At 37.4% G+C, this 11,065-nt stretch overlaps 1 protein-coding gene across 5 annotated transcripts in view; it reads left to right on the plus strand.

Moving 5' to 3' along the window:
• Positions 1–11,065, plus strand: part of LOC110458215 — a 39,570-nt gene that overhangs the window by 24,737 nt on the left and 3,768 nt on the right. For 3 of the 5 annotated variants that reach the window (XM_021509825.1, XM_021509827.1, XM_021509826.1), the window contains exons 2-4: positions 6,332–6,663; positions 9,433–9,623; positions 10,312–10,379. In XM_021509825.1, coding sequence (XP_021365500.1) covers positions 6,531–6,663; positions 9,433–9,623; positions 10,312–10,379 — 392 coding nt within the window. In that variant the 5' untranslated portion in view covers positions 6,332–6,530. Of the gene's footprint in view, positions 1–4,347; positions 4,420–6,331; positions 6,664–9,432; positions 9,624–10,311; positions 10,380–11,065 lie in introns of those variants that run through there. The other 2 variants (XM_021509828.1, XM_021509829.1) reach the window with 2 other exon arrangements.

The raw sequence follows: 11,065 nt of genomic DNA on the forward strand, positions 1-11,065 counted from the left end.
TTTTTAGGTCACCTGAGACAAAGTCTCAAGTGACCTATTGCGATCGCCTTTTGTCCGTCGTCGTCTGTCGTCCGTCGTCCGTCGTGCATCCGTAAACAATTTACATTTTCGACTTCTTCTCCAAAACCCCTGAACCAATTTCAATGAAATTTTGCAGGGACCTTCCATGGACAAAGGTCAACAAAATTAATTGCTGGTTTAGTCCTAAGCCCCCAGGGGCCTGAGGGGCAGGGCCAAAAAGGGTCAAATTGACTAAAATTTCAAAAATCTTCTTCTCCAAAACCCCTGAACCAATTTCAATGAAATTTTGCTGGGACATTCCATGGACAAAGGTCAACAAAAATAGTTGCCGGTTTAGTCCTAAGCCCCCAGGGGCCTGAGGGGCGGGGCCAAAAAGGGTCAAATTGACTAAAATTTCAAAAATCTTCTTCTNTATTTAATAGTCTTCGACCATGTAACAGTAGGTTAATCTGAGAAATCATTCAGTATTTTGTTAAACTGATCCTATATTGTCGGCAAATCCAGAAAAGTCAGACTGAGTCCTCACGGATGACTGCATGCCATGTCCAGTACGGAAGGTGACTAAGCTAGTCGATCCGTGCACTTTAGGGACACGCGGCGAGTGAGAGCTATCTATGGTAGCTACATGTAGCTAGAACACTGTACGCTAGAGAAGCATTGTTTCCTGATCTTAGATCGCACTATTGATTTTAGGCAAGTGTGTCTGGTAGTACCAGTTATCTTCAGTTAACGTCCCAGTAAATGTCCATAGATGTTTGGGAGGCTTCAGATCGATGTGCTTCATATATATAGCTCACTCATATATATATACCGCAAGTACACGTCCTTATATCTTACAATGTAGTATACATCTGTAGCTCACTCGGGTACATAGTACTCCTTCCATTACCCTGTAATGGGTCCTTTACCCTGTAATGGATTTATGTATCAATATCTCACCAAAACGTCCTCCAGCTTTGTGAAAGATGGACATATATATATATCTAGAGTTCATAGCATACTTAGTCCCCCAACCAGTGGCCACAGTGGTCGAGTGGTTAAGGTGTCTGACTGTCTACATTATCACTAGCCTTCCACCAGTGGGTCCCGAGTACAAGGCCTACGGATAAACATGGGGCAGTCCCCAGGTACTGCATTGTCGCAGGTTGGTAGCTTTTCTTCAGGTACTCTGGTTTTCCTCCTCCTCTAAAACCTGACACAGTCTTGAATAACCATAGCTGACAAATTAAACCAAACCTGAAACTTCCTCCAACCTTGTTATGGGTAAACATCAATAGCTCACTCAGATGTACAATATTCCTTCAAACTTTGTAATGGAAAGACATCTAATATTTAACCTAGATTGATATGAAGTGATATGTAATATATTAGAATGACAGATATCTTCAGCAATTCTGCGAAGGATCTTGACACGTACGTTCCTTAAAGAATTATTATGTATAGCTCATCCAGATATACCACAGTCCCTCCCACCTTGAGAAGAAGATACCTATAGTTCATTCAGATATACAACATTCTCTCTAACCTAACCTTGTAATGGATTCATGCATATTAGTAGGTCTTTGAGATATATACATCACTCCCTCCAACCTTATACAGGATAGATATCCAAAGCTCACACAGATATGTAATATTCCTTCTATACAATACTCCTTCTATACAATATTCCTTCTATACAATACTCCTTCTATACAATACTCCTTCTATACAATACTCCTTCTTACCTAACCTTGTAATGGATTCATATATTTTTATAGCTCACTGGCATACTAAACTCACCCCGACTTTGTGATATATACAGTTAAAAGTTTAATTCAAAAGATTTCCTGCTAGCTGTGTACATGCTAAATACAGTATATCTACCAACTCAGTACTGTTGCAGCTTGTGTATCAGAATTTCATTTCCTGTTTAAAGTATCATGAGTATGATCGATAGTCTAGCACTAAATTGAATAAAGGTTTATGATTTGTTTATGTTTGTAGACAGTACTGAGTTCTTTGTTATCAACTCTTTGTCACCAGTGTGTAAAATATTGAGCCAACAGGAATTTTGCTCATAGTACTGCTGTTGAAATCATGTGCTCGGCTTTTGACTGACTTGAGCATTAGAACCCAATATATCTGTGATTATTACTTGACTGTCTCTAATAATCTGTCGAACATGCCAAACACCACAGCGGATTGTGTTAAGTTTCTAGAGAACAGGAAATTGCCTCTTGCCTTCAATAAAGAGGCTGGTGTGAAAGGCACTGATATGCTTAAAAGATCAAGCGAACTTTGGGTTATCTTGGTTTTAACTCTAATTATATAATGGTACAACAGAACTGTCAAACTTTGGGTCGTCTTTGTCTTCCTGAATTATTTGATGGAACAACAGAGTTGTGGTAATAACTTCAGGTCGTCTTGGTTTTTAGGTCACCTGAGCTTTGCTCAAGTGACCTATTCTAATCGCTTTCCGTCCGTCGTCGTCCGTCGTCCGTCGTGCAACATGCATAAAACTTTTTACATTTTCAACTTTTTCTCAAGAACCATTGGATGGATTTTTTTTTCAAACTTGTTCAGAATCATCCTTGGTAGATGAGGCTACAAAATTGTAAAATAGGGATTGCTACATCAACCCCTGGGACCAGGGTGGGGCCTCAAAGGGAAAATTAACCAATATTTCAAAAATCTTCCTCTCCAGACTCGGAGGTACTACAGTCATTTTCTCTGCATAGAAAGAAAGATCAGCAGGGGCTTTATTTAAATTGTAAATTTCAGGACCCCCAAGCTATCCGTTCTCCCATGGGGAGGGGGTAAAGTTTACTAAAGTTTATATAGGGAAATAACACTTGGGTATATTTGACAATTTTCTGTAGGAAATTATTTTACTTGGTGAGAATTATCCTTGGAGGAAGATGGTTTCAAATTGTAAAATTGAGATTCCTACCCCAACCCCTGGGGCCAGGGCGGGGCCCCAAAGGGAAAATTAACCAATATTTCAAAAACCTTCCTCTCGTGACTCAGAGGTACTACAGTTCATTTCAATGCATGAAAAGAAAGATCATCAGGGGCTTTATTTAAAATGTAAATTTCAGGACCCCCAAGCTATCCGTTCTTCCTCCATTCTAGCCCTTTCTGGTTAATAAAATATGTTAACCACTGCAGTCTTGCAATCTGTCAAGACAATTTACCAGTGTTTTAGGAATAATGAAAATGGATTTGAAATTCTCTCTGGCAATAAGTCCAACAGTTTAAACAAGTCTGTCCATGCCTTATCAGTTTACAGTCGGCACTGTTTTCCCGAGGAGTTGGGACCTGGCATACTGAGTCAACACTTATACTGTAGCGAAAATTGGCGTGTTACAATAAGTAATTTTAGAAGGAAAACCATCAAAACTGTTTGATATACAATTATACAGAGTCTGGTAACAATCACAGCAACTAACACATCCTATGGTCTACTGTTACCTGCCTCTCAAAGTAATTGTATATAAATTAAGCAGTTTTGACTGTTTTCCTCCTAAAATTACTAAACGTAATTACATGCCAATGTTTGCTACCATATGACGTTGACTGCTCACATGATTTTAACTGCATGGTGTTTTGTTTCTTTACGACTATGACTTGTCATGTGATGTACTATATATAGGACTGTTTTTTGACTGTTAATTCACATCCAATGCATCTTCATACTTGCCAACTGTTTGAAATTTCCATATGGGGGAGATTCTGCATGCTCAAAAGTTAAACCTAAATAAAATGTAGGTATATACCCCCTAGAGACAAAATAATCCTTTAGATGACTTAAATGCTGTTGCATGAATATACAGGTTTATGAAACCCTGAATTTATTAATTTATTAAATGTTTGTGAAGATTTAAATTTCAGATTGGATTTATAAATCATTTTATAAACACCAACTACAATTTAACTCATAAATTTACAAATGAAACTCTTTTCATATTTTTCTCTAAGATATATGATTAAAAGTCCAAATTGTATAAAAATATTTAATTAAAAGCCCATATTGTATGAACATGTTCATAGAAAGAGGAAACGATGTTATGTTTTAGAAGGATATGATTTTTATGTGTGTATAAACATTTCAAAAACCTTAATAGTTACTTACCAAATATGTTAAATATTCTGACTGATTACAATCAAAACACAGGTAATATGTTCATTCCCCATGAAATAAACTCTGCCTGCATGTTCAAAATGAAAATATATACCAAACATGCATTACTTAACTGTGTCAATAATGTGCAGTTTTAGGAAGGGGAGTAAAAAAAAAAAAATCAGCTGGAGGCAGTTTACAATAACACTTACAGGTTTCCCAGGTTAAAATTTACAGCTGGTGACAACAAAAAGTTAAGTTAGTCAGAATAGGAACAAGAACCTGTGACTAATGGCCAGGTGAGTTTGTTTTAGAAACTGGATCAGTTGACCAAGTTTTAATGACTAAGAATATATATCAAGGATGTGTTTCTTGATACTATACCTTGTTATAATACTTCTGTATACAAGGACATTTTTGCTGCTAACTAACTTTCAGCCATGCATTTCGCCCTCTGCAATGAGTGCAAATTTATCATGACAGAAAATATTAGTACAAAGCGTACTATATATAGTAATTGTATATGAAGGACGAAATTTACACTGATTGAAGGAAGACTTTTATCTAGTCACAGTAAGGTTGTATGATTCCTAATGTTTTCCTTAAACACTGTGTGCAGTGTATGGCAGCAAAGCATAATATGTATGAAATTGCATGTGAAGGGCGAAAATAACACAGGTTGAAACACGGATAACTTTCCCAGTGTAAATGCAGTCAAAGTAAGGTTGTACGATTCCCACTCCCCTAAACACTACAGTGTATGGTGACAGTAGTGCTACACCTTTAACCCTTTCACCCCTATGATGTAACTTTAGTAGACTCTACCATGCATTGAAATGGAGGGGTCCATTATGGTCTACAGTAATGAAAGGGTTAAGACAGTCAACTACAGCACTGAATAATGCTGATTTCAATGTGATATAGGACTGATATTTTGACTAGTTAGCTTTACGAAAGAAAAAAATATTGAATTCTCATTTTTGCTGGTTTCATTGTTCATCATTTGTTGAAGTATTTTATAACGTTCATTTTCAAGCAAACTCGACGACATTGTAACACTAAGTCTCTGTATTCTACAACCAGGTTACCTTCAAACACAAAAGCAGTACCTATACTACATGATACTACAAATTTTGAGAGATTACTCGGTACCAAAAAAAGTATGTTTTAGAGGCAACTGTATTGATTTGAAGCCGGAAGGAGGTACATAATTGATGCAGTTTCTGCTACTAGCACTCCAGCTATAGTAGGGAAGGTGCTTCACTTGTCTCCGTTCTCCAAATAATCTCTCTTTGATTTGATGAAAGCTAGTTATAGTAGGTCTGTGAGGAGCGCTGAAGGCCCTTCAAAGCTTTGTCAGGCTACCATGGTTTCAAAGAAATTCTTTGACATTACATTATTTGAAGTGTTTTGTCCAGAAATTCCTGTATTTCAAAAGGTCATATCGACTTGAAAATATTTTGATACGAATGTTATTCAATGTGAAATTCATATTAAAACTTTGGTAAGCCAATGTTGTTTGGAACTTTGAGTAATCCCTCTGGAACGTCTTTTTATTGTGCGTTCATCGTAATTTGAAAATGTATGTTTCATATTTCCGCTACTTGTGAGATTGGGTTAGCCTAAGGATGGGCTCTCCTCTGCTGACAGATTTATCAATCACTAGTGTAGGACACATTCACAGAATATAGCAAGACGGATACAGTATTAATACAAACTTACTGCTACTCCAACACAAAAAGTAAATACAAACACAAAAAGTAAATAAAAACACAAATAGTAAATACCATATTTAGACTACGTAACCTATAGCTAGATAAACACAAATAGTAAATACAGTTATTCAAACTTTATCAGATGAACTCAATGATTCGCTGTATGGAATATTAGATATATCATTTTGGTTTGTCGAGTGATGCAGTGGGTAGCACACCTACTTTTCGACAAGACATCCAGGTTTAATTCCCAAATCGGGGGTGAAATAGTATGGGGTTACTTGCCGAACCTACATGTAGTTGGTTTTCTCTGGAGACTCCAGATTCATCTGACATTAAAAACCCCTACACACCATCATCTAGGCTAACAAGAGTAGTAAAGAAAAAGTTAATAGAATCTGTTTCATGATAGTTATAAAATAAATACATAAAAAAAAGGTTTAATTTGAAGCCTATATGAGATGTAGCAGTCAACATCACACAATTTCTTTTACAGATTCCTGTGGGAGAGATAAAGCGTGGGCAACTTCTCACAGCAATGGCTTCCTGAGAATTCCTCGTTCATGAAGATTCAATTCCAAAATGACGCTCTAGCTAAAACACCTCCTAGTGCCAAAGCTGACAAGGGGAGATAATGTGTGTTGTACGAAGGGTTCGGTGACAGGAGCTATATCTAGAACGTGTGAGCGGACTCCATGTTGCTACCCACAGGGGAAATGGGGTGCGGTAGAAGCAAGCATCACTCCAGGGACGACAGCATGACAGATTTGGACTCTGACCCTAAAGCTAAACGCAACAAAGTGTCCAAGGACAAGAAAAAGACAAGCAGTAAGTCACTGAATCAACATCAGTAAAATATTATCAGAGTCTGCCATATGAACCATAACAACTCATGGAACTTGCACACTTTTCCTTGAGAAATAAAAATGTAAAATGTTGGGGGTGCACAAATTACAAAGGTGTAAGTATTTTGAAGGGTTTTTTTCCAAGGAAAGATCAACGATTTTTTCCAGACCACCATGTTGGACACACAAGATTATCTCCCTTGGTACACAGTTATGTGGGATATAGATATTCCGCATCAAGGGTGTTGAATTTGGTTAGGAAGTGAGGCTTTCTGTGGTGTAGTGTAGAATGTTTATATCACACATACCTACATAATGATGGACACTGTTTCTCCCACCTCTTACCCAAAATTATTGTGACATTAAATAGACAATGCAGAACTATTTAAAAACACTTTATATCAGGTATTCACAAACAAGGCCATAATTGGAAAAAGCAAAAAAAGTGTATTTACAGGCTTACTGTGGGTATATACTTCAAACTCAAAGAGTCACACAAGACCTTTAGGTCAATCTTGTGCAATAATTCTTACAATCATTTGGTAATGTCAGGTGCTGACACCAACTTTGTCACAGATTAATGACGTTTTAACAGGCTTCATTTGTGACATTAAAATATAGTGTCATCTGATCATAGTAACCTCTTGATAGTAAATGTCACTGACTGCACATATGTGAGATTAATATAATCTTTCCCCACGTGACTGTTCTGTGTGGGATGTGTATCTCACATAGGTAGAGGCGGGAGAAATTAATGGTATATTAATAACAGTGTGATTTTATTGCTTCCTTTATCAAGCTTTGAATATGTACTGTAAATACTTGTTAAGTTCTACAACTAGCTAATTAATCCCACCCTTTATCTTTGACTTTATGTTTAGTATGTCTGATCTTATGCTTATGTCTATGATTCAGTTTGTTTGCTCATACATGTATGTGCTGTTTTAATTTGACCATTTTCTATTTCATTAATGAAATCATTTGGCAAATATCCCCCACATTATCTGCCTTTTTCAAAATTGATCTGAATAAGAACCTATGTTTTGACAATAGAGACACACACTTGTCTGTTTTGCCTGATACGCCCTTTCGTTTTGACAGTAGAGAAGAACATTTGTCTTTTTTGTCTGATACAAGCCTATGTTTTGAAAATAGAGACACACACTTGTCTGTTTTGCCTGATAAGACCCTGTGTTTTGACAGTAGACAAGAACATTTGTCTGTTTTGCCTGATACAAGCCTATGATTTGGCAATAGAGACACACACTTGTCTGTTTTGCCTGATACGACCCTATGTTTTGACAAAAGAGACACACACTTGTCTGATTTGCCTGATACTTCCCTGTATTTTGACAGTAGACAAGAACATTTGTCTGTTTTGCCTGATATGACCCTATGTTTTGACAATAGAGACACACACTTGTCTGTTTTGCCTGATATGGCCCTGTGTTTTGACAGTAGAGAAGAACATTTGTCTGTTTTGCCTGATACAACCCTGTGTTTTGACAGTAGAGAAGAACATTTGTTTTTATTTGTCTGATACAAGCCTATGTTTTGACAATAGAGACACGCACTTGTCTGTTTTGCCTGATACGACCCTTTGTTTTGACAGTAGAGATGAACATTTGTCTGTTTTGTCTGATACAAGCCTATGTTTTGACAATAGAGACACCCTTGTCTGTTTTGCCTGATACAAGCCTATGATTTGGCAATAGAGACACACACTTGTCTGTTTTGCCTGATATGCCCCTGTGTTTTGACAGTAGAGAAGATCATTTGTCTGTTTTGCCTGATACAAGCCCATGTTTTGACAATAGAGACACACATTTGTCTGTTTTGCCTGATACGACCCTGTGTTTTGACATTAGACAAGAACATTTGTCTGTTTTGCCTGATATACAAGCCCATGTTTTGACAATAGAGACACGCACTTGTCTGTTTTGCCTGATACGACCCTGTGTTTTGATAATAGAGAAGAACATTTGTCTTTTTTGCCTGATACAAGCCCATGTTTTGACAATATATAGACACACACACTTGTCTGTTTTGCCTGATATGACCCTGTGTTTTGACAGTAGAGAAGAACATTTGTCTGTTTTGCCTGATACAAGCCCATGTTTTGACAATAGAGACACACATTTGTCTGTTTTGCCTGATATGACCCTGTGTTTTGACAGTAGAGAAGAACATTTGTCTGTTTTGCCTGATATGACCCTGTATTTTGACAGTTAGAGAAGGACATTTGTCTGTTTTGCCTGATACAAGCCTATGTTTTGACAATAGAGACACACATTTGTCTGTTTTGCCTGATACGACCCTGTGTTTTGACAGTAGAGAAGGACATTTGTCTGTTTTGCCTGATACAAGCCTATGTTTTGACAATAGAGACACACACTTCTCTGTTTTGCCTGATAAGCCCTTGTGTTTTGACAGTAGACAAGAACATTTGTCTGTTTTGCCTGATACAAGCCTATGTTTTGACAATAGAGACACACACTTGTCTGTTTTGCCTGGTACAACCCTGTGTCCTGACATTAGAGATAAACAATTGTCTGTTTTGCCTGATACAAGCCAATGTTTTGACAATAGAGACACACACTTGTCTGTTTTGCCTGATACAACCCTGTGTTTTGACAATAGAGACGTGTAGAAACAATTGTCTAGGATCTGTTTTGCCTGATACAAGCCTATGTTTTGACAATAGAGACACACACTTGTCTGTTTTGCCTGATACGACCCTGTGTTTTGACAGTAGAGAAGAAGGGCCCCCCTGAGGTGACAATTGACCGCCCAGTGGCCACTGTTGGTGGTAAGAGAGGGCAGGAAGTGGAGTCGGGGGTGCTCAAGTCACGGCGTCCCACGCCTGCCCACAACAACGGAACTGTCTTACAGACTCTGCAGACAGAAATCAAAGTGACGGTCAACGAAGAAAAAGTTATTCCTGTAAGTATACATAAAACAGGCCAAAGTGTGCTTAATATTTCTAATCCTTAGCCAAAGATATTCATTGCCAACATCACATAAATAGCACAGTAACACGTACAATCCTTAAGGATGCTCAAACCACTGCCAAAAACTGTAAATTTGAGTTGGAACTCTTCTTTACCTTCATGACATTAGCTTTAATGAATCATTTTTGAAAATAACACCAAACCCTGCAGAACTTTAATGAAAGAGAAATAATAAAAATGAAATAAACAAAACCTGAATGGCTGTTATTATCAGGTAAGAATTGTGTAGAGAAATGTTATCAATTGTACATGTGTAGTTCACTGGTAAAAATGTAACAAATACATACCTGTATATGATATTAGTCTTCATATGTACTACTAGACCAGACTGTAGGTTAGCACACCATCTGGAAATTCTTCTGTCCGTCAATTATTTTGTCTGGGTCATAATGTTCATATACTCTGTCCCCTACAGTTGCCAAATTTGGCATTCAAGTATCTCTTTGGGTGACAAAGTGTCCGATATTAGAATTGGGTGTATTGCCTTCATTTTCATAGAGTTACGGCTCTTTGTTTATTTTTCAAACATTTGATAGGGGACCATGCATTGCTCACAGTCTGTTGCCATATCCTTATTGTGTTTTTAGTTTAAGTTGATATGTGTTTATTTTTTCTCCCAGAACGAAATGACACGTGGTAGCTTTGGTACAAAAGAAAAAACTGGAGACGGCCAAAATCAATTTATACGGTAATCATTTTTGGCATTATTGTCATTGAACACTATTATTGAGTAGTGAAGGTCACTCAGATGGATAATGGGTATTGAACATTGTTCTTGCCTCAATCTACCAATTCCTGTTGAGTAATGTAATTACTTCAAGTGGCTTGAGGAACTCATCCAGGGATTTATCAACTTAGCAAGACTCTTCTGGTATAACTGATCAACCGTGACCTTCACAGAAAGTGTTGCTTTTAACCTTCATATACACTGAAACCTTCACATTTACTGAAAGTGTTGCTTAACCTTTACATGCACTTGAGGTGTTGCTTTCAACCTTCACCTCCACAGAAAGTGTTCTTTTAACCTTCATATACACTGAAACCTTCACATTTACTGAAAGTGTTGCTTTCAACATTCACCTTCACTGGAAGTGTTGCTGTCAACATTTACCTTCACTGGAAGTGTTGCTTTCAACATTCACCTTCACTGGAAGTGTTGCTTTCAACATTCACCTTCACTTGAAGTGTTGCTTTTAACATTCACCTTCACTGGAAGTGTTGCTTTCAACATTCACCTTCACAGAAAATATTGCTTTCAACCTTCACCTTTACAGAAAATATTCCTTTCAACCTTCACCTTCACAGAAAGTATTGCTTNCTGAAAGTATTGCTTTCAACCTTCACCTTCACAGAAAGTGTTGCTTTCAACCTTCA

The sequence above is a fragment of the Mizuhopecten yessoensis genome, unplaced genomic scaffold (genome assembly GCF_002113885.1).
Source record: "Mizuhopecten yessoensis strain PY_sf001 unplaced genomic scaffold, ASM211388v2 scaffold9501, whole genome shotgun sequence".
NCBI lineage: Eukaryota > Metazoa > Mollusca > Bivalvia > Pectinida > Pectinidae > Mizuhopecten > Mizuhopecten yessoensis.